General features: G+C 43.7%; 1 protein-coding gene across 3 annotated transcripts in view; it reads left to right on the top strand.

Moving 5' to 3' along the window:
* Nucleotides 1-24,547, top strand: part of EPB41L4B (erythrocyte membrane protein band 4.1 like 4B) — a 592,948-nt gene that overhangs the window by 487,663 nt on the left and 80,738 nt on the right. For all 3 annotated transcript variants that reach the window (XM_075826848.1, XM_075826847.1, XM_075826846.1), the window contains exon 19: nucleotides 19,731-19,798. In XM_075826848.1, coding sequence (XP_075682963.1) covers nucleotides 19,731-19,798 — 68 coding nt within the window. The remainder of the gene's footprint in view (nucleotides 1-19,730; nucleotides 19,799-24,547) is intronic.

The raw sequence follows: 24,547 nt of genomic DNA, 5'->3' as shown, positions 1-24,547 counted from the left end.
CCCTGGCCTATTTATACCTTCATTTGCTGCTTGTCCTTTGCCTGTGATTCTTGTGTTTCCTGGCTCTGCTGTTCCTGCTATTACCATTGACCTCTGCTTCATATTGACCCTGCTTGGCTGACTATTCTCCTGTTCTGCTTTTGCTACCGCGTACTCTCCTGGTTTAACTCGGCTCGTTCACTACTCTGTTGCTCACTGTGTTTCCGTGGGCAACTGCCCCTCTTCCCTTGCTTCTATGTTCCCTTGTCTGTTTTGTTTGTCGTGTACATAGTGAGCGTAGGGACCGTCGCCCAGTTGTACGCCGTCACCTAGGACGTACTGTGCAAGTAGGCAGGGACTGAGTGGCGGGTAGATTAGGGCTCACCTGTCCGTCTCCCTACACCGTCATTACATAATCACAGGCCCATATACCTTTTCTACCCTGGTTCCTACACAACTATGGACCCCCTTGAGTCCCTGGCTCAGCAAATGCAGTGTCTCTCCCTACAGGTCCAAGCCCTGGCTCAGAGGTGCAACCTGCGTGATGCTACCCAGGTAGTGCCCTCCACCTCACCTCTTGAACCCCAACTCAAGTTGCCTGACCGGTTCTCAGGGGACCGGAAGACTTTTTTCTCCTTTCGGGAGAGTTGTAGGCTCTATTTCCGTCTAAGGCCCCACTCCTCAGGTTCTGAGAGCCAGCGAGTGGGTATAATTATGTCCCGGCTCCAGGACGGCCCCCAAGAATGGGCCTTCTCCTTGGCTCCTGACGCCCCTGAACTTTCCTCTGTTGACCTTTTTTTTTCTGCTCTCGGGCTCATCTATAACGAGCTATGACAGATATGTCCTGTCATTCTGGAGACCTTTGACACTGCCGTAATATTGCTACAGAGGTAGCTAATAGTATTGAGTTGCCATCATTCCTACTTTGTTACTGTATGATTCCTTGTTCATTGACAAGTGCACTACATATTTTTTGATAACAGCGCCGTGTTCTCGTTTCGTGTTGCAGTGTGTCACTGACATAAATGTGGCAATTTAGTATAAATATGACATGTGGTGCCACTTTGATATACGATCAATTGATCGTGTCTGGTATAATGCAACATTAAAATGGACTGTTACACTAGCCCACAACATAGCCTTCAAGCACGTCAGCACTTATATACTTATCCTCACGCAAGCGCTCCAGTGGTTTCTTAATCCCAAACTATGTGATTCTATCTAGCAAAGTGAACCATTGTGCGTGCGCTGTTGTACTTTTGACTTGAGATTCTATCTCCCTGCGATGGCCTTTTGCGCATGCGCTGACTCCGCTATGTGTTAACGGTCCCTGCATGTCGAGTCTATTACTGGTCCTTTTGTCTGCTATTACTGCAGAGGCTCCACATTCTATCTCGCTAAAATGAACAATTGCACATGCGCTACTTTACTAGTGACTGTGGGATTCTATTTCCCCGCTGTGGTCTAGTGCGCATGTGACACTTTCGCTACATCTCATTGGTTCTTGCATGCTGAGTGTGCTATTTGTTCTGTCGCCTGTCCATCACTGTTGTGGAGGCTCGACCTTCAATATCAGTTTCTATTGGCCACTATGTTAATTAGGTAACAGCTGAAGGCAATTCTTCCTGCATATAACTCTCTGAATTTTGCGGCGCGTTATCATTAGCCCCGATACCCCTGAAGACGCTGCATCTGCAGTGAAACATGTCGGGGGGGCCCTTTTGAAATTGTAACTTGTTACTGCTGATCTCTGATACTGCTGATCTCTGATACTGACTTTGACCTTGGTCAGAGTGCAGCGTGTTGCAGCCGCTGACACTTTGAATCTTGCTACTGGCACACAATGCACTATGCTGGTTACTATCAGCAGTGAACATAACTTTTAATTTCTATGTAGTGTGTCTTTGCTATAATAGCCTAATAGAAATGTGTTATTTTATCTTGCTTGTAGTTGTTAAAAAGGGCCTTTTGCCGGCAGGCAAATATTTCTATTGATCATCTATAACGAGACTGACAAGACTGCCTTTGCCGAGAGTCAGCTGGTGACCTTACGTCAGGGTAAAAGACCCGTTGAGGAGTACTGTTCTGACTTTAGGAAGTGGTGTGTAGCTTCTCGGTGGAATGACCCTGCCTTGAGGTGCCAGTTTAGATTCGGTCTGTCAAACGCCCTGAAAGACCTGTTAGTTAGCTATCCCTCTTCTGACTCTCTAGATCAGGTTATGGCTTTAGTGGTACGTCTTGACCGACGTCTCAGGGAACGACGACTTGAACATTTTTGTGCCTTCTCCTCTCCCTGACAACGTAGAGAGCTCCGCAGGAAGAATGGTCTCTGCTTCTACTGTGGGGATGACAAGCATCATGTGAACGACTGTCCTAGGCGTAAGAATAAGCAGCCGGAAAACTTCCGCGCCTAAGTGACCATCGGGGAGGTCGCTTGGGCGCACAGGTATTTCCCGTAAATATGAAACCTAATAAGATCTTGCTTCCCTTTCAGGTCTCTTTTGAGGGTAGGTCTGCCACCGGCAGTGCCTTCGTGGATTCAGGGTCTTCTGCTAATATTATGTCTGTGGAATTTGCTATGTCTCTAGCTATGCCATTGATTGATTTATCTAAACCTGTCCCGGTAGTGGGCATCGACTCCACTCCACTTGCTAATGGTTATTTTACGCAGCATACCCTTTTTTTTTAACTCATTGTTGGCTCCATTCATTTGGAGCAGTGTTCTGTACTAGTGATGCAGGGATTAACGTCCGATTTGGTATTAGGCATTCCCTGGTTGCAGAGGCATAATCCCACGTTTAACTGGAATACTGGGGATCTTACTAAATTGGGTAATGAATGCATGACGTCCTGTTTTTCTATTCATCTTATTTCTCTCCCTGAGGAGGTGAACACTCTACCTGAGTTTATTCAGGACTTCGCTGATGTTTTTTCTAAAAAGGCCTCCGAAGAGTTACCTCCTCATAGAGAATACGATTGCGCTATCGATTTGGTACCAGGAGCTAAGCTCCCTAAGGGTAGAATATTTAATCTCTCATGTCCCAAACGTGAAGCCATGAGAGAATATATCTAGGAAAGCCTGGCCAAAGGTTACATTCGCCCCTCTACTTCTCCGGTAGGTGCTGGTTTCTTCTTCGTAGGGAAAAAGGATGGTGGTCTTAGGCCGTGCATCGATTACCGAAACTTGAATAAGGTCACTGTAAGGAACCAGTATCCCCTTCCTTTGATTCCTGATCTCTTCAATCAGGTTCAAGGGGCCCAATGGTTCTCTAAGTTTGATCTTCGGGTGGCTTATAACCTTATCCGAATCAGAGAAGGGGATGAGTGGAAGACTGCATTTAACACGCCCGAAGGTCATTTTGAATAACTCGTCATGCCCTTTGGGTTGTGTAATGCTCCCGCGGTCTTCCAGAATTTCATAAATGAGATGTTAAGAGACTACCTGAGGGTATTTCTTGTAGTGTACCTTGATGACATACTTGTGTTTTCCAAGGACCAGTCCTCCCACATTGAGCATGTCAGGAAGGTGCTCCAGGCCCTTCGGGAACACAAATTCTTTGCTAAAACCAAAAAATGTGTGTTTGGGGTGCAGGAGATACCATTTTTGGGTCATATCCTCACTCATAATGAATTCCGCATGGACCCTGCCAAGGTTCAGGCTGTGGCTGAATGGGTCAAACCTGCCTCCCTGAAGGCGTTACAGTGCTTCCTGGGGTTTGCTAATTACTACAGGAGATTTATTGCTAACTTCTCGGTCATCGCTAAGCCTCTTACGGATCTTACTCGCAAAGGTGCTGATTTCGTCCACTGGCCTCCGGAGGCGGTCCAGGCTTTTGAGATTCTTAAGAAGTGCTTTATCTCTGCCCCAGTGCTGATTCAGCCTAACCAAATGGAGCCATTCATCGTGGAGGTTGACGCCTCCGAGGTGGGAGTGGGTGCGGTCTTGTCCCAGGGTGCCAGGTCTATCACCCATCTCCGTCCCTGTGCATACTACTCCAGGAAGTTCTCCTCAGTTTCACCTGGTGGTTCCAACAATCCCGAGGTAGATGTCGTTCATCGGGAACTGTGCACATTCTGGGCCCAGGTTCAGAAGAACCTTGAGGCGTCCCAGAGCTTACAAAAGACTCAGGCAGATAAAAGACATTCTGCTAACCCCTTGTTTGTGGTCGGGGATCTGGTGTCGCTGTCTTCAAAAAATGTGTGCCTTAAAGTTCCATCCAAAAAATGTGCTCCCCCGTATATAGGGCCGTACAAGGTCATTGAGGTCCTTAACCCTGTCTCCTTCCGGCTGGAGTTACCCCCGTCCTTTCAAATACACGACGTGTTTCATGCCTCCCTCCTGAAACGCTACTCCCCGTCCTTGGCTACATCGAGGAAACCTCCGGTCCCTGTTCTCACCCCTGAAGGGGTAGTGTAATGAGGGGGTAGGGAGACAGACAGGTGAGCCCTAATCTACCCGCAACTCAGTCCCTGCCTACTTGCAACGGCCCGTCCTAGGCGACGATCCCTACGCTCAATAAGTGCACGACAGACAAACAGACAAGGGTACACAGAAGTTAGGGAAATGGGGCAGTTGCCCACGGCAGCACCGTGAGCAACGAGAGTAGTGACTGAGCCGAGCCAAAACAGGAGTGTACGAGGTACCAAACTCAGAGCAGGAGAGTAGTGAACGAGCCGAGTCAAACCAGGAGTGTACGAGGTACCAAACGCAGAGCAGGAGAATTGTCAGTAAAGCCATGGTCAAAATGAAGCAGAGGACAAAATGTTCAAGCAGCAGCAGAGCCAGGACACAGACAGAATCACAGGCAGAGGAGTAGCAGGAAATGCAGGTATAAATAGACAGAGGGCGGGAGCTAGCTCCGTCTGGCCAGGCTGTGATAGGCTCTCCCACTCCTAAGCCTCCCAGCCTGACTGGTAGAAGATCGTATCACTCTCTCAGACTTAGGAGCAGGTGCAGACTGATGACCCACGGGCGTCGACACAGAAGCTGTGTCTGGCAGATCCTTTACAGTACCCCCCCTTTTAAGAGGGGCTACTGGACCCTTTCTAGGTGGACCTGGCTTATTGGGGAAGCGAAGATGGAACCTCCTGAGCAATACCCCAGCGTGAACATCCCGGGCGGGTACCCAATTCCTCTCCTCAGGCCCGTATCCTCTCCAATGGACCAGCTACTGGAGGGAGACTTGGACCATCCTGCTGTCCACAATCTTGGCCACCTCGAATTCTACCCCTTCAGGGGTGAGAACAGGGACCGGAGGTTTCCTCGAGGGAGCCAAGGACGGGGAGCAGCTTTTAAGGAGGGAGGCATGAAACACGTCGTGTACTCGAAAAGACGGGGGTAACTCCAGTCGGAAGGAGACAGGGTTAAGGACTTCAATGACCTTGTACGGCCCTATATATCGGGGAGCAAATTTTTTGGACGGGACTTTATGGCGCAAATTTTTTGAAGATAGCCACACCAGATCCCCGACCACAAACAAGGGGTTAGCAGAACGTCTTCTATCTGCCTGAGTCTTCTGTATTCTCTGGGACGCTTCTAGGATATTCTGAACCTGGGCCCAGACTGTGCACAGTTCCTGATGAATGACATCTACCTCGGGATTGTTGGAACTACCAGGTGAAACGGAGGAGAACCATGGATTAAACCCAAAATTACAGAAAAAGGGGGAGACCCCTGACGAGTTACTGACCCGGTTATTAAGGGAAAATTCGGCGAGGGGAATGAAGGAGACCCAATCATATTGACCGTCAGAGATAAAACACCTTAAATATTGTTCTAGAGACTGATTAGTCCTCTCAGTTTGGCCATTAGTTTCAGGATGGAAGGCCGAGGAGAAGGACAGATCAATATCCAACTTTTTACAGAAGGCTCTCCAAAACAATGAAACAAAAATTGTACCCCTCTGTCAGAAACAATATTGACAGGAACCCCATGGAGACGAAGGATGTGTTTGACAAACAAGGTAGCTAACGTCTTAGCATTGGGTAGTTTCTTGAGGGGCACAAAGTGGCAAATCTTACTGAAACGGTCTACTACAACCCACACCACCGACTTGCCTTGAGATGGAGGCAAATCGGTGCTAAAATCCATGGAGATATGGGTCCAAGGTCTCTGGGGAATGGGCAACGAACATAGTAAGCCCGCTGGTCGGGACCTGGGAGTCTTGGACCTAGCACAAATTTCACAAGCGGCGACGAAGGCCTTAACGTCTTTAAGCAACCCAGGCCACCAATAGTTTCTGGCAATGAGATGCTTGGTACCCAGGATGCCTGGATGGCCAGATAGTGCAGAGTCATGATTTTCCCTGAGTACCCTTAGCCGGAATTGCAGGGGAACAAACAGCTTGTTCTCAAGAAGGTTCCCGGGAGCTGAAACTTGATCAGCCGCAATTTCGGAGACTAAGTCAGAATCAACAGAGGAAATTATTATACCTGGAGGCAAAACACAAGCAGGATCTTCCTCCGAAGGAGGGGTGGCCATGAAGCTACGCGACAGTGCATCAGCCTTAATATTTTTAGACCCAGCCCTATAGGTGACCAAAAATTTGAATCTAGTAAAAAATAACGCCCATCGAGCTTGTCTCGGGTTTAGCTTCCGGGCAGATTCTAGGAAAACCAGATTCTTGTGCTCGGTAAGGACCGTTACCTGGTGCCTAGCCCCCTCCAGGAAGTGGCGCCACTCTTCAAATGCCCATTTAATGGCTAAGAGTTCGCGGTTGCCAATATCATAGTTACTCTCAGTGGGCGAGAACTTCCTGGAGAAGTAGGTACAGGGGCGGAGATGGGTGAGGGACCTGGTACCCTGGGACAAGAGAACACCCACTCCCACCTCGGAGGCGTCAACCTCCACGATGAATGGCTCCATTTGGTTAGGCTGAATCAGCACAGGGGCCGAGATAAAGCACTTCTTAAGGAGCTCAAAAGCCTGGACCGCCTCTGGAGGCCAGTGGAGGAGATCAGCACCTTTGCCAGTAAGATCCGTAAGAGGCTTAGCAATGACCGAGAAGTTAGCAATAAATCTCCTGTAATAATTAGCGAACCCCAGGAAGCACTGTAACACCTTCAGGGAGGCAGGTTGGACCCATTCAGCCACAGCCTGCACCTTGGCGGGGTCCATGCAGAATTCATGAGGAGTGAGGATTTGACCCAAAAATTTTATCTCCTGCACCCCAAATACACATTTTTCGGTTTTAGCAAACAGTTTGTTTTCCCGAAGGGCCTGGAGCGCCTTCCTGACATGCTCAATGTGGGAGGACCAGTCCTTGGAAAACACCAGTATGTTATCAAGGTACACTACAAGAAATATCCCCAGGTAGTCTCTTAAAATCTCATTTATGAAATTCTGGAAGACCGCGGGAGCATTACACAACCCAAAGGGCATGACGAGGTATTCATAATGACCTTCGGGCGTGTTAAACGCAGTCTTCCACTCATCCCCCTCTTTGATGCAGATAAGGTTATAAGACCCCCGTACATCAAACTTAGAGAACCATTGGGCCCCGTGAACCTGATTGAAGAGATCAGGAATCAAAGGAAGGGGATACTGGTTCCTTACAGTGACTTTATTCAAGTTTCGGTAGTCAATGCATGGCCTAAGACCACCATCCTTCTTCCCTACGAAGAAGAAGCCAGCACCTACCGGAGAAGTAGAGGGGCGAATGTAACCCTTGGCCAGGCATTCCTGGATATACTCTCTCATGGCTTCACGTTCGGGACAAGAGAGATTAAATATCCTACCCTTAGGGAGCTTAGCTCCTGGTACCAAAATCGATTGCACAATCGTATTCTCTATGAGGAGGTAACACTTCGGAGGCCTTTTTAGAAACATCAGCGAAGTCCTGAACAAACTCAGGTAGAGTGTTCACCTCCTCAGGGAGAGAAATAGAATTATCAGAAAAACATGACGTCATGCATTCATTACCCCATTTGGTAAGATCCCCAGTATTCCAGTTAAATGTGGGATTATGCCTCGGCAACCAGGGAAGGCCTAAAACCAAATCGGATGATAATCCCTGCATCACCAGTATAGAGCACTGCTCCAAATGCATGGAGCCAACAAGGAGTTCAAAAACAGGGGTATGCTGCGTAAAATAACCATTAGCAAGAGGAGTGGCATTGATACCCACTACCGGGACAGGTTTAGGCAAATCAATCAATGGCATAGCTAGAGACATACCAAATTCCACAGACATAATATTAGCAGAAGACCCTGAATCCACGAAGGCACTGCCGGCAGCAGACCTACCACCAAAAGAGACCTGAAAGGGAAGCAAGATTTTATTAGGTTTCATATTTACGGGAAATACCTGTGTGCCCAAGTGACCTCCCCGATGATCACTTAGGCGCGGAAGTTTTCCGGCTGCTTATTCTTACGCCTAGGACAGTTGTTCACTTGATGCTTGTCATCCCCACAGTAGAAGCAGAGACCATTCTTCCTGCGGAACTCTCTACGTTGTTTGGGAGACACGGAGGCCCCGAGTTGCATAGGTTCATCCGAGTCTTCCGTGGAAGAACGAAGCAGCGGAACCTCAGGAGCCATCATGGGGGAGTCAGAGGAGAAGGCACAAAAACGTTCAAGTCGTCGTTCCCTGAGACGTCGGTCAAGACGTACCGCTAAAGCCATAACCTGATCTAGGGAGTCAGAAGAGGGATAGCTAACTAACAGGTCTTTCAGGGCGTTCGACAGACCCAATCTAAACTGGCACCTTAAGGCAGGGTCATTCCACCGAGAAGCTACACACCACTTCCTAAAGTCAGAACAGTACTCCTCAACAGGTCTCTTACCCTGACGTAAGGTCACAAGCTGACTCTCGGCAAAGGCAGTCTTATCAGTCTCGTCATATATGAGCCCGAGAGCAGAAAATAAAAGATTAACAGAGGAAAGTTCAGGGGCGTCAGGAGCCAAGGAGAAGGCCCATTCTTGGGGCCCGTCCTGGAGCCGGGACATAATTATACCCACTCGCTGGCTCTCAGAACCTCAGGAGTGGGGCTTTAAGCGGAAATAGAGCCTACAACTCTCCCAAAAGGAGAAAAAGGTCTTCCGGTCCCTTGAGAACCAGTCAGGCAACTTGAGGTGGGGTTCAAGAGGTGAGGTGGGGGGCACTACGAGGGTAGCATCATACTGGTTGCCCCTCTGAGCCAGGGCTTGGACCTGTAGTGAAAGGCCTTGCATTTGCTGAGCCAGGGTCTCAAGGGGGTCCATAGTTGTGTCAGGGACCAGGGTAGAAAAGGTATATGGGCCTGTGATTATGTAATGACGGAGTAGGGAGACAGACAGGTGAGCCCTAATCTACCCGCCACTCAGTCCCTGCCTACTTGCAACAGCCCGTCCTAGGCGACGGCGTACAACTGGGCGACGGTCCCTACGCTCAATAAGTGCACGACAGACAAACAGACAAGGGTACACAGAAGTTAGGGAAATGGGGCAGTTGCCCACGGCAGCACCGTGAGCAACGAGAGTAGTGAACGAGTCGAGTCAAACCAGGAGTGTACGAGGTACCAAACGCAGAGCAGGAGAGTAGTGAATGAGCCGAGTCAAACCAGGAGTGTACGAGGTACCAAACGCAGAGCAGGAGAATTGTCAGTAAACCCAGGGACAAAATGAAGCAGAGGACAAAATATTCAAGCAGCAGCAGCAGAGCCAGGACACAGACAGAATCACAGGCAGAGGAGGAGCAGGAAATGCAGGTATAAATAGACAGAGGGCGGGAGCTATCTCCGTCTGGCCAGGCTGTGATAGGCTCTCCCACTCCTAAGCCTCCCAGCCTGACTGGTAGAAGATCGTGTCACTCTCTCAGACTTAGGAGCAGGTGCAGACTGATGACCCACGGGCGTCGACACAGAAGCTGTGTCTGGCAGATCCTTTACAGGTAGAATTCCAGGTGGCCAAGATTGGGGACAGCAGGATGGTCCAAGGCTCCCTCCAGTACCTGGTCCATTGGAGAGGATACGGGCCTGAGGAGAGGACTTGGGTACCCGCCCAGGATGTTCACGCTGGGTTATTGCTCAGGAGGTTCCATCTTCGGTTCCCCAATAAGCCAGGTCCTCCTAGGAAGGGTCCAGTGGCCCCTCATAAAAGGGGGGGTACTGTAAAGGATCTGCCAGACACAGCTTCTGTGTCGACGCCCGTTGTTAATCAGTCTGCATCTGTCCCTAGGTCTGATAGAGTGACTCGATCTGCTACCACTCAGGCTGGTAGGCTGAGGAGTGGGAGAACCTATCACAGCCTGGCCAGATGGTTCTAGCTCCCGCCCTTGGTCTATTTATACCTTAATTTGCTGCTTGTCCTTTGCCTGTGATTCTTGTGTTTCCTGGCTCTGCTGTTCCTGCTATTACCATTGACCTCTGCTTCGTATTGACCCTGCTTGACTGACTATTCTCCTGTTCTGCTTTTGCTACCGCGTACTCTCCTGGTTTGACTCGGCTCGTTCACTACTCTTTTGCTCACGGTGTTTCCGTGGGCAACTGCCCCTCTTCCCTTGCTTCTGTGTTCCCTTGTCTGTTTTGTTTGTCGTGCACATAGTGAGCGTAAGGACCGTTGCCCAGTTGTACGCCGTCGCCTAGGACGGACTGTGCAAGTAGGCAGGGACTGAGTGGCGGGTAGATTAGGGCTCACCTGTCCATCTCTCTACCCCGACATTACAGTATGAATAAATTGTCAACTGGGTGTTACATTTCCCCTTGTCAATATGGTTTGCCTTAACACAGTCTGCAGTGTCAGCAGTCATTGGACAGTGCTAGATTGTGTATGGACAAAGGGGTTGGTAACACCCAGTTCTCAATTTATTAATTTATGTTCTAGAGGAATAACAAAAGAACAGCCCAACACAGAGTACTAAGAAAAGAAGTTCCAGAATTGTTATATGATGGGGAATGCAAGTATTTACTTAAACACACATGTCAGGAGAGATGACAGATGCTCTTTAGCTACAATAACTTTTATGTATTATGTAGTATGTCTGATTTTCCCTTCTTTCTGCCCTTTTATTTTTCAGATACAATACTCACAGCAGTTAGAAAAAGTTTAACTGCATTTGTTAATTAAAAAAATTGAAAAAAAGAACATATTTAATTGTATCTCCTTAAAATAATAAAATTACGTTGATATTTCTTTGAAACTACCAATGCAATTTGTACTTTAATTGGATCCTGCCAAGATATAAATGTTATCTGTCAGGGGTGTCACTTAACTCACAGATTCTCATCTCATTTTCTCTACTGGCTACTTAAAGGTCACAGTGGGGTTGAGAATTAGAGATTTGCTCATTATATTTTCGTTCCCAAACATTAAAGAGACAACAGATAAAAGAGTTTTCTTTGTGTGTGTCTCGTGTAAGACTTTAATTTTGACTTTTAAATTAGATTTTTAATATTAAGACATTGAATTGGACTGGAAGTACACTGCCACATTACACTGTAAAATGTATTATGTACATAATTTATTTTGGATCAAATAGCTCTTAGTCAACAAGAGTGTTTCAGTTGAAGTGAAATGTTTAAGTTCATATCAACAATTGGCCCATAACATGGCTGTCCAATCCTGAGGAGCTAGGAAGCCAATGCGGCTAAAGATATCACTAGTGCCTTGCAAAACATTTTGGTTTGCTTTTGAAAGATGCCTATGGAAGTTCTAATTTCCCAAAGTATACAAATTGCCTATACCTGCCCCATTAATGTATAATATTGTACCATGTAGAGAGATCAGAGATGGCATTGTGCCGCAGATTTAAACATGTGGGCACCATATGGAGTTAGTCAATGGTGTTTTGTAATAATAGGAAAGTCCATAAAATGTTCCACAATTAAGAAAAGATGACAACACTTACCACCATAAATTTCACAGGCTTTATTCCATAAAAGAGAACACATATAGTTTTGTCAATACTCTTCTTGTGGACAAATCAAAGCTGGCATAGTGTACCTTTCCCCGCTACACTATTATGTTTCAGTCTCTGGTGTCCAATGGTTTAGTGGTTAATAAATTAAGACTACTATTCTATTATTTTCATCAAGTTATCCATTGGTTTGAGGGATAGTGTAAAAATGCAATCAGTGATTCCCTAAGACTGACTGAGAACACAGTTTTGACTTAGTGCTGCCATGCATTTCCCAAAGAACCGCAGCAAACTGTATATTGTCCAAATAATAGAACTATGCCTAACCAACTGATAAAATCCATAATAATACTGCTATACAGTGTTTAGATAATACTACCAACCATTGCCCAAATAAAGCTTCCCTACAGTGCCCAAATAATATTGCCAGAAACTGTACACATACTGTAATAGCAACATATACTGCTTTCGTAATATTTACATACATTACTCGTGTGGTATTGCCAGGCCAACTTAATTCAGCCTATATAATACATAATGCTATGTTATACAGTGCCCAAAACACACTAGCAGATATTGGCCAAATAATAGTGCTATACAGTACCCCCATAATAATGTCATACCTTTTCAAAATGATTCTACCTAACAGTACACATGTAATAATGACATACAGTACTACATAATATAATCCATATTTTGCATACCTAAACTACAAGAGCAATCTGTGTTTCAAAAGACTGGTACTTGAGCGACGTGGACTGTATGCTGATCAGGACGAACGTGATGCTAAGCCCCATCCTGAGACCTCTTAGCGAATTACCACATAGCTCCTTGTAGACTTTAGTAGTCCTTCCTTAGCCACCTCCTGCCTCTCTGGTGCTGATGTTAAAGAGGCTTTGTCACATTATAAGTGGCCTATCTCCTACATAATGTGATTGGCACTGTAATGTAGATTACAGCAGTGTTTTTATTTGGAAAAACAATCATTTTTGACGGAGTTACGACCTATTTTAGCTTTATGCGAATTACTTTCTTAATGGACAACTGGGCGTGTTTTACTTTTTGACCAAGTGTAGCTAATGAAATTCAGAAATTGGCCTTAACACCAGGAAATGTTCCTTATTGGAGATGGCTTAATAAGACCTACTTGATGCACCACCCTAAGTGTCAAACAGAAATTGTTTCCCATCTACAAAAAAATTTTGGATCAATATTTTTACATCACTCTAGATGTAGACTTTTTTTTCATGTTTGGAATGCCCATAAAGCATTTATTAGGGGTTTTATGATTAAACAAGCTTTCTTTCATAGACAAAATAATCTTAAATAAATTCTCTAATTATTTTTTTTTAGATAATATTAGTAAAATCTTAACTACAAAGCAATCTGTCATCTTGACTACATGGCATACTCAGAAATGTACTACACATGAGAAGCCCATGAAGAGGTTTTGAATGTCCTAGTATACTTCTCTCAACAAGCCAAGTATGCTAGTGGCCAAAAGAGTAAAACAGAACTAGTTAAAATCCCAAATTGCCCACCTGTGCAACCCAGCATGTCAAAGCAATATCATGGATCCTCAACAATTTGCTTATGGCTTCACAACTTGTATTTTTCCCTTTATAACCTGAACGAGGACCTGTCTGCTTCCCAGCCAATGGAGAAAGAGATCAGCTTTTTTTTCTAGACTCAATAGGCTAACCTAAATTATCACCAAACACTCTAGATCTACTAACCCTCCCATCTTTCAAAGTAAGATCTCCAAAACCATAAAAATGGCAAAAAACTCTCAAAAAGCCCCTTGCCCATATGGATTTTTGAATAAGTATTATCAGATGTTAAAAGTTTGCCTGTCCCCATTATTTAAAGGCTATGGACACCTTTAACATGATAAAAAAAAATATATTTTTACATATGTTAGTGGTTACCAGGAGTTTAAAAAAAAACGCACTATGTTTCAGGCTGCAATCTTTATCCTGCATTCATTTTCAGATCCCCTGAAATGCAGTTTACAACCTGCTCCTAGTTTAGGAACTTTTATCATGTGGGCATGTCCTTCCAGTAATACATGCTGGATGTGAGTTTTGCGACTCCAGGATGCTGCTACCTTCACTAGATCTTGTTTACTAGCAAAGTTTGATTCCTGTGCCATATCCACTTTGAGAACACTTATACAGTCCATGTGTGATCTTCTGGCTCCTGTGCTGACACAGATGCTGCCTGTTTGTGATATCTTAACTGCAGATTCTGGTGGGTTCTCTCCTCCCTATCTATACCCGACCACAGCCAGGAACAGTATGCTGTCAGATCTATGTTAGAAGCAGCTGCACAGCCAGATATGTACTGGAGTTACACAGATTCTAAAAACTCTATCAACCAAATAATAGGAAAATGTTAATGAAGACTATTTAGAAAGTTGCTCAATTTTGCATTTAGGAAGTGTAAAAAAAAAAAAAGGAAGTGTCCATAGCCTAAAAAGTGTTTTCAGCTGCCACTGACTGAGCCCAATTGACATTGTGAATATAAGCATAATGCAATTGCAAGTATAACAATAGGTGGGTACCCTGGTTATCCTTATTATTATGAGTATTATTTTCTATACCAGACAGATAACATGTTAACAATTCTTAAATTTAAAGTTGTTTTTTTTATCTACTTGCTGTACTTATTATTTAACTCAGAACTGCTATATTTTCAGATGATCACTCCTGGATGCAAGTCTTCATCACCTTGTGCACCGTACTCATCCTTTTACTCATTTCACCCCCTTCCTGTTTACATATATTTGCTATGGAATATGCTCTGTTTTTTTTTATATTCATTAGTATTTGTACTATATCGCGACTTTATATATCTGACCGTTATATCTGAAAAAACATTACGCATATGTTGTTAAAAAAAAAAAAAGAGACGGCTACTTAAAGGGGTTGTCTAATTTGAAATAAACATTTTCAAATACCCTATCAGGGACATTTGAGTTAATGAAGGGAAATTTCCATATTGACAATCCTCATATCTTGGCCAGAATGGAGAGCGGTTACAAAGGACATCTCTCTCTGGAGTATCTGTCCTGTCCTTTGTGATTAGCTTTTTGTCAAGGGACCCTTCTAAAAAGTAGAGATTGTCTGGAGCGGACAACATCTTAATATAGAGGGTTAGGTTTGGGTCTTATTTCCATAAAATTCATCAGTGCAGTAGAAAAGCTTTAGACAACGCTCGAGTTAATGCAAATTGGATACCTTCATTGTCAAAATACTAATGACTCAGACAATAATAATAATAATTTGCAAAGGACGAATAATGAGAATAGAAACATGTTGATATGGGAGTATCCATGGATATACTCCTCCCTAATAATTGACTTGAGCTATATAATTTTACCCAAAAAGATGGTGGGAGGCGCTGTTTACCGGTAGACTCCTATTGCAACTTCTTAGTTTATACAGGACAGAACAACCTTTAATTATCAACCTTACACAACCATATAACGTTACTAACAAGTGGATCATTTTTGAGATGTACAACACAAGTCATCAAAGAGCAAGGTCAACAGTAAAATAAACTACAGCAACATTGAAGGTGGTACCTTTTTAAATTGAATACAACAAATTTATTACCAATCTGGTATAGAAGATACTCATTAGTCCTCTTCTGTAGCATCAGCAGACAAACACCTGCCGAAACCTCTACTTTGGCTCCGCTTGAAAAAAACACCATGTTCCAAACACTGTTGAAAGGCAATAAAACCAAAGAATCCTTAATACATCTAGTGGTTTTTGGATGTTTAGTGTCATCACCAGTCAATGACCATTTAACTAATGATCACAACTTCCTGGCACTCACATTAAAATTGTGAATGTTTTTTTTTTTTTGTTTTTTTTTAGAGCGTCAAGTTCTTCTTTTGTTCTTACCCAACATAGTTTCTGCACATTATTACTCAAAAATTTGAACAATACTTTTTTGGGGACCATGAGAAATACCAAACGTTCATTAAAAATAAGACATTATACGAACTGTGTTGAGTTTTAAAACAGACTCAACCTTGGACTGCATACAATGTTTATAGGCAGTAAAAAAAACAAAAAACTGAGTAAATAATTTACTGATGTGTGAATGTCATATCATAGAAGAGGCTTCAGAACGGCCTGACTCACATCCTCTCGTGTATCCATGTCATTATTTTTCAAATTGTTTCCACAGAAGAGCTCTAGGATGCTCTGGAGTGCAATGCCAGCGTAAGCTCTATCAAACATTTATTACTCCAATTAAATTATGAATACATTCATTATGAATGTGCAAGGAGAGCAACTGGAAAAATAATGTTATTCTGTAGACTGGCACATTTTGTAAGATCACTCTGATTTTTAAAAACAGATATTGAGAGAATTTGTCTTGGACATAACTAGATTTACTAATTGGAGGCCTTATCCATGAGTTTTGCATGTGAGATTGTTGTGCAGTTATAAGTAAGGCAACCAATCCATCAAACATTCAATCGTTTTCCTTCAAATATGTTCCATGTAAGAGACTAATTCCTATTTTTACTCAAAATGTAAAGGTCTTGTGTTATGAATATACAATTTTCATATGTCTCATTAGACCATATAGACCTCCCTCTATTAGCAAGATCGGAGAGATACAATGCCCAGCATGTCCAATGGGTTCCATCAGTCACTGTTGGTTTTCATCATGCGATGTGAACAGAGTCTAAATCAGATCTACAGTACAATGTCTGTATGATCAGAGGTGTCAATGCGCCCAAAGAGACACCCCCTTCTCCCACCCAATCGCACATGGATGTGTCTATTAATCCCTTTACCACCCTAAGCCACTCAAGAGTGTACTTATTCACTCCTTGTCTACTCTAGACTAAACAGGGATGTGTCAAAGAGGGCTGGATAGGATTTAAACCACTAATGAACATTCTTGAGTACCCTTGTGTAAATGTTTTTTCTGGAAAAATCACAATCTTTTAGGCACAAAATGTGAAGATATCAAACCCCACTCTTTGCATCCTTCTGTGCATGCTGACATGTTGTCCATGGTGAAACATTTTAAAATACTGCATTTTCACAGATGCCCTGTAAACTAAACTAGATGATTAAAGAGAGCCTGTTGTCACGATCTGTGGGCATGTGGACCCACTGGGCCGTACCATCGTAGTGGGACAGCAGCTGGCCAAACAGTGTACCAAGTAAAGTCTATAGTACGAGCAAGGGTACCTGTGGTACTACAGACAGTAGCGGTGGCTAGGCTCAGATGAGACCTTGGCAGCAGACACCAGGCGTGGTGTAACACAACATGACTCCAACTCTTTTAAGGCAAAGGAACAAGGTAGCACGGGATACAGGATACAGGCAGCAGGAACGGGAACAAGAAAACACTAAGGGTACCATTTCCTAGACTGACACGGGAAAGCACAACAACGCTCAGGCAATGAGTGAAGGGGCAGGGTCCTTCTTATAGTCCCGGGTGATTAGACAATTCTAAACATATTTGCGCGCTGGCCCTCTAAGGCTGGGACTGAGCTCGCGCACCCTAGTGGTCACTGCAGGCCAGGACGGCAGCATGTGCTGGCATCTCCGGGAAGGAAGGCGTCAGCAGGATGAGAGGAGTCTGCGGTCTGTGGCCGTGGACATTACACCTGTCACTAAGTCATATAAGTTGTACAGGTTTACTGACCTGAATAGCGCTGTCTCCCTGGTTCCAGCCCTGTTTTTCTTTTTTTCCTTGACATATGGCCCATTGTTGTGTTGGCTCCCTCTATGCTATTTTGCTGTAGTTAGTGAACAAAAAAAAAATTCTAAAAAGTTATTCATAAAAAAATACATATTTGGTACCACCGCAATTGTAACGACCCGTAGAACAAATTTAACTTATTAGTTATACCGCACGGTGCATAGCGTAAAAACAAAATTAGAAACGAACTGGGAAATGCTTTTCATTTTCATTTCCCTTCCCCCAAAAAATATGCGTTAATCAATAAATTATATGTACCCTAAAATGGTACTATAAAAAATAACAACTCATCCCGCAATAACAAGCTATCATATGGCTACGCCGGCAGAAAAAGCCAAAAATTATGGATCTTGGAATGTAGCAAAACAAATATAGTATGATTTTTTTTCCATAAAACTTGTTTATAGTGTACAAAAGTACTAAAACATGAAAAAAAATTTACAGACATATTTTATATTGCCACGTTCATACTGACCTATACAATAAAGTTAACATGATATTTTTACCGCACTATATACAGCAAAAAAAAAAACAACACAAAAAATGGCGAAATTGATGTTTTTTTTTTATTGCATTCCATCCCCAAATAAATGATAAAAGCTAATGAATTAGTTATATGTACCCCAAAATGCTGCCACTGAAAAAAATAACACTAGTCCTGCAAAATAGCCCTCATACAGCTACATCGATGGAAAAATAAAACCGTTATGACTCTTGGAATACGTCCCAGATCCGGCAGGGCTTACCAGAGATAATAACGCAGCATGCTGCACTATTTTGTCCGATAAAATCACGGACACCCCGACAGAACCTATTAAAGTCAATGGGTTCCGTCGGCCGCCAGCAGTGTCCGTTGTGCAACGGTACTGTTGCTTCGATTATTGCCTTGTACTGCTCCTCTCACGGAGCAGGACAACGGAATGTGACAACGCAAGAGTGAACGAAGCCTTACCAAGGTCTATAAATAAATTGGAAGAATGGTCGTCGAGGATAGATGATAAATGTCGATCTTGGGACAACTCCTTTAAGTGATATTTCGAAGATTATAGTTATATTGGCATATTCACTATATACATGCTTTGTACATAATACAAAAAAATGTCACCTGTTTTTTGGTGCTAGTTTATATTTTATGTACAGAAAGATCACGGTGTGGTGATTTTCTACATGTGTGTATGTATCCCACTGCTTTATTTTCCCTTTGTACTGAATGATCTGTGTTAAGGCTTGCGAGTATGAGACGAACTTCAGTCATACAGTATGTTGTGGTACTAGCTAAAGCCAATGGTTGTAATGAGAGAGAGAAGAGAGTCTCCCGTTACACAATATATATATATATATATATATATATATATATATAGTGAATGCACAACATTTGTGGGGGACCCCTCTTAATCATTGAATTTGTGTGTTTTATTCAGTCCCATTGCCACAGGTGTATAAAATCCAGCACCTAGCCATGCAGTCTGCCTTTATAAACATTTGTAAAGGAGTGGGTCGTTCTAAAGAGTTCACTGAACTCCAACGTTGTACTGTAATAGGATGCCACGTTTGCAACAAGTCAGGTAGTGGAATTTCGTCCCTCCTAGATATTCCATGATCACCTGTGAGTGGTATTATTGCAAGTGGAAGCACTTAGGAACTACAGCAACTCAGCCCCAAAGAGCATAAAAGTCAACAACGCCCCGCAGACTCAATAACGGCAGAGTTCCAAACCTCCCCTGGCATTAACATGCGCTCAAAAACTGTGCGCAGGGAGGTTCATGGCATGGGTTTCCATGGCTGAGCGGCTGCATGCAAGCCTCACATCTCCAAGCACAATGACAAGAATCGGATGGAGTGGTGTAAAGCATGTCGCCACTGGACTCTGGAGCAGTTGAAACATGTTTTGTGTCCGCCAGCATCAGCACTCGGCGGACTCAGGCAAGTGCTGGGGCCCACTGCCCTTGGGGGTGCCCACTCGGCCTCCAGGTGCTTTATTCTGCCATCATGGCTTCTCCAGGAGCGGTATCCCTGGCCAGAGCATTGCAGACGCTCTGGCCTGAGATCCTGTTCCGAGTGGGAGCCCCTTTTATTTCATTAAGTTAATGGACCGTTTTCTTTTTGGGCCTTGTCAGTGTCTATGAGTAACTGTAGGATATACACGGCTATTCAAGTAACATTTTCTTTCTCCTTTAGGTTGGGACAGAAGAGACATATGTGTCAGATTTCTGTAAGAGTTCAAGCCTGCAGGACACTAATGTAAGGTCTGTTATTGCCTACTTACTGCAATTGCATTTAGAAATAGAAAATATATTATTTTTCTTGTTGCTGGTTTTAAGGTATTATTTACACATAAATATTTGACTATTTATATTGAATTTTTGTATTTTGAAACAGACAAAAAAAATCACAAACAATCACATTTTGTCATTCTCTTGGCACATTGATCATATTGTTAAACATACCAAATATTTACTTACATTAAATATATAAAAATTTTGCGATAGCCTGTCATATTAACGTTTGCATGAGGCGTGAGTTTAAATGGCTTGCCCCATCTTACGTAAATTTAAACCTAAATGGGTCCCTTATTGTTAGAATGGTCCAGCGAACAGCTGTAATTTGCCGTGTAACTGAGGACAAGTTTTTAAGGATAGGTGATAGTTGTCCGAATGCTGGTGGCCCCACTGCTGGGACACCCCACTGATCACAAGAATGGGTGTCCTGACCACCTGTTCCTCCTCACTGCTCGACCGCAGTGAGAAGGATATTGAATGGAGCAGCGGTCGAACATGCGCACTGATGCTGCATTCAAAGTCTAAGGGACTGATGGATGCAGCCAATTACAGCGCTGTTTCGATAAGTCCTATAGACATTGAACGGAGCATCGGGGGAATGCTCCACCGTCGCTACGTTTAAGCTCCTCCTCACTGCAGGGGTTAGAAACCTCCGTTCTCACAAATGGTGCGGATCTTAGCGGTGGGGCTTTCAGCAATCAGAAAATTAGCACCTTTCCTGTGGATAGGTGATCATTTTTTATTCTTGGATGACGCCTTTTATTACCCCTATGTGCCAGCCACCACAGGGGAAAGGAATCATTACATACTACTGAAATAAATTGTCTGTCTGTGAAATTTATGGACATGTCAGGACCTACTGACATGTCCATAAAACAGGAACATTTTTAAAAATTTTATACAAATGTTCCCTTAATCACTTGCATAAGGGGCAATTTGTGTGACCTATACCAATTTTTTGTTGCATTTAATCATGTATATTACCCTTTTTGTGCAGCAAGTTATGAAGCTTTTTTAAAAAAAAATAAAAAATCCTGACTTCCAATTCGAAATTATAACATTTGCTCAGAATTTGTTTCATTTTAGGTAAGCACTTAGTCTTGTAGACTGGGATCATGTAATGGTAAAAAGGGATACTAAAGCTAAATGGGGAGTTTTAACCCCTTCCCGACATTTGTCGTAAGTATACGACATGGAAAGCCAGTGCTTCCTGCAAAATGTCGTATACTTACGCCAAATGTTTGGCACCGGCTCAGAAGCTGAGCCGGTGCCATCATCGCCGGATCTCAGCTGTATCTTACAGCTGACATCCGTCTGTAATGGCGTGGACTGAAATTAGCTTCGATCCCCGCCATTAACCCCTTCAATGCAGCGTTCAAACGTGATCGCTACATTTAAGCTGTTAGCAGCTCATCGGAACCCCAGCAATGAAATTGCCGGGGTTCCGGTGGCTGCAATGGCTACCGGAGGCCTAATACTGGCCTCCCTGTCTGCCTAGCACGGAAGCCGGTCAAGATCCGCCCGCCGGCGGAGCCTGATCGGCTTCCGTAGCCGCCGGCAAGATGGTGCCGGCTCAGGAGATGATCCGGCGTCATCAGCAGTGGAAGTCAGCTGTATGTTACAGCTGACATCCACCTGTAATGGCAGGTACTAGCTCTGATCCCTGCCATTAACCCCTTCGATGCAGCAATCGAAAGCGATTGCTGCATCATAGCGGTTACTAGCAGATCGCCAGCCCTGACAGACAATCAGGACTGGCAACTGCTGCTATGGCAACAGGAGACACAATGGCCTCCTGCTCTGCCATTACGGAAGCCGATTAGGCCCCGCCGGGAGGCGAAGCCTAATCGGCTTGCTGTCAGTGAATAACTGATAGATCTAATACATTGCACTATGTTACAGCTGACATCCACCTGTAATGGCAGGTACTAGCTCTGATCCCTGCCATTAACCCCTTCGATGCAGCAATCGAAAGCGATTGCTGCATCATAGCGGTTACTAGCAGATCGCCAGCCCTGACAGACAATCAGGACTGGCAACTGCTGCTATGGCAACAGGAGACACAATGGCCTCCTGCTCTGCCATTACGGAAGCCGATTAGGCCCCGCCGGGAGGCGAAGCCTAATCGGCTTGCTGTCAGTGAATAACTGATAGATCTAATACATTGCACTACGTAGGTAGTGCAATGTATTAGAAAAAAAACATCAGACAGTTGGAACTTCAAGTCCCCTAGTGGGACTTGAAAAAAAGTGTAAAAAAAAAGTGAAAAAAATTTAAGTTTGAAAACAATAAAAGTTTCAAGTAATAAAATAAAACACAATCGCCCTTTTTCCTTTATCAAGTCCTTTATTATTGAAAAAAATAATAAACCATACGTATTTGGTATCGCCACGACCGTAACGACCTGAGGTATCAAAGTATTATATTACTTTCTGCACGTGGTGAACAGCGTAAAAAAAAAAACCGTAAAAAAACGATACCAGAGTTTCTGTTTTTTGGTCACTTTGCCCTACAAATATTGGAATAAAAAGTGATCAAAAAGTCGCACGTATCCAAAAATGGTACCTATAAAAACTATAGCTCGTCTCGCAAAAAACAAGCCCTCATACAGCTCCGTCGACAAAAAAATTAAAAAGTTATGGTTCTCACAACTTGGCGACAGAAAAAATACATTCTTTTTACAAAAGTAATTTTATTGTGCAAAAAGTTGTAAAACATAAAAAAGTGCTATAAATTAGGTATCACTGGAATCGTACTGACCCGCAGAATAACGTGAACATGTAGTTTATAATGCATGGCGAACGCTGTATAAAAAAAATAAAAAAAACTATGGCAGAATTGCGGTTTTTTGTTTACCTGGCCTCCGAAAAAAATAGGATAAAAGGTGATCAAAAAGTCGCATGTATCCCAAAATGGTACCAATAATAACTACAGCTCGTCACACAAAAAAAAAACCCTCATACCACTACGTCTATGAAAAAATAAAATTAGTTAAGGCTCCAATAAGTCAGGAAATAAAAAATATGCAGTTGTGCCAGCTCGAGGGGAACATTTCTTCTGTTTCAAGAGGCGATTTATCAAGGACCTAAAATTAGGGAACCAGGAAGGGGAGGGCCAAAACATATCTGCTGAAAGCGAGGGTGCCCTTATTATACCAGGACAACACTTTCCCAGCAAAATTCCCCAAACTGCAAAGGTGCGGAGTGTGGACCAAAAGGGGGATAAGAAAGGACGCCATCTGGGTACCAACAACCTGCATGCATCATATGTCCTAGGGGGAGCTACACTGGCGGATTCACTTGTTGAGAAGGATCTGGGTGTTCTTGTAAATCATAAACTCAATAACAGCATGCAGTGTCAATCAGCTGCTTCAAAGGCCAGCAAGATATTGTCGTGTATTAAAAGAGGCATGGACTCGCGGGACAGAGATGTAATATTGCCACTTTACAAAGCATTAGTGAGGCCCCATCTAGAATATGCAGTTCAGTTCTGGGCTCCAGTTCATAGAAAGGATGCCCTGGAGTTGGAAAAAATACAAAGAAGAGCAACGAAGCTAATAAGGGGCATGGAGAATTTAAGTTATGAGGAAAGATTGAAAGAATTAAACCTATTTAGCCTTGAAAAAAGACGACTAAGGGGGGACATGATTAACTTATATAAATATATTAATGGCACATACAAAAAATATGGTGATATCCTGTTCCTTGTAAAACCCCCTCAAAAAACAAGGGGGCACTCCCTCCGTCTGGAGAAAAAAAGGTTCAAGCTGCAGAGGCGACAAGGCTTCTTTACAGTAAGAACGGTGAATTTATGGAATAGCCTACCGCAGGAGCTGGTCACAGCAGGGACAGTAGATGGCTTTAAAAAAGGGTTAGATAATTTCCTAGAACAAAAAAATATTAGCTCCTATGTGTAGAAATTTTTCCTTCCCTTTTCCCTTCCCTTGGTTGGACATGTGTCTTTTTTCAGCCGTACTAACTATGTAACTATGTAACTATGTGACACCAGCCTGTGCAGAAAGGATTGCTTCACAGCGTAACACACATCTATGGATCATTTTATTGTTTTCTTTTACCCCATTATTATGCCACCTGACTATGCCCCTGATGTACTCTGCCCAGCTTACATGTACCCCCACATTATAAATGGAAACACCAACAATAATCAAACAAATCTTCTACCATGCAAAATCCGCTCTCCAAATGGCAAATGGCGCTCCCTCCGCTCTGAACCCTACAATGTGCCCAAACAGCAGTTTCCTTCCACATATATGGCATAGTCATACCCGGGAGAACCCTTTTACCAATTTTTGGGGTGTGTGTCTCCAGTGGCATAAGCTGGGCATGACATATTTGTCACTGAAATGGCATACCTAGGGAAAAATATAAATTTGCACCATCCGCAGTGCAATCATTTATGGAAAAGACCTTTGGGGTGAAAATGCTCACTACACCCCTTAATAAATGCCTTAAGGGGTGTAGTTTCCAAATGGGATCACTTCTCAAGGGTTTCTTTTTATTATTCCACATCTGAGCCTCTGCAGTTGTGAACCAATACTTTGTAAATCGCCAAATTAGGCCTCAATTTTACATGGTACGCTTTCACTCCTGAGCCTGGTCGGATGTCCAGGCAAAAGATTAGTGCCCCATGTAGGGTGTTTCTAAAACCGGGAAACACTGCATAATAATTAGAGAGCTGTCTTGTTATGGTGGGATA

This window comes from Rhinoderma darwinii, chromosome 5, assembly GCF_050947455.1.
Source record: "Rhinoderma darwinii isolate aRhiDar2 chromosome 5, aRhiDar2.hap1, whole genome shotgun sequence".
NCBI classification, from domain to species: Eukaryota; Metazoa; Chordata; class Amphibia; order Anura; family Rhinodermatidae; genus Rhinoderma; species Rhinoderma darwinii.
Note: the sequence above shows the minus strand (reverse complement) of the source record. Positions and strands in the feature narration are given on the sequence as shown.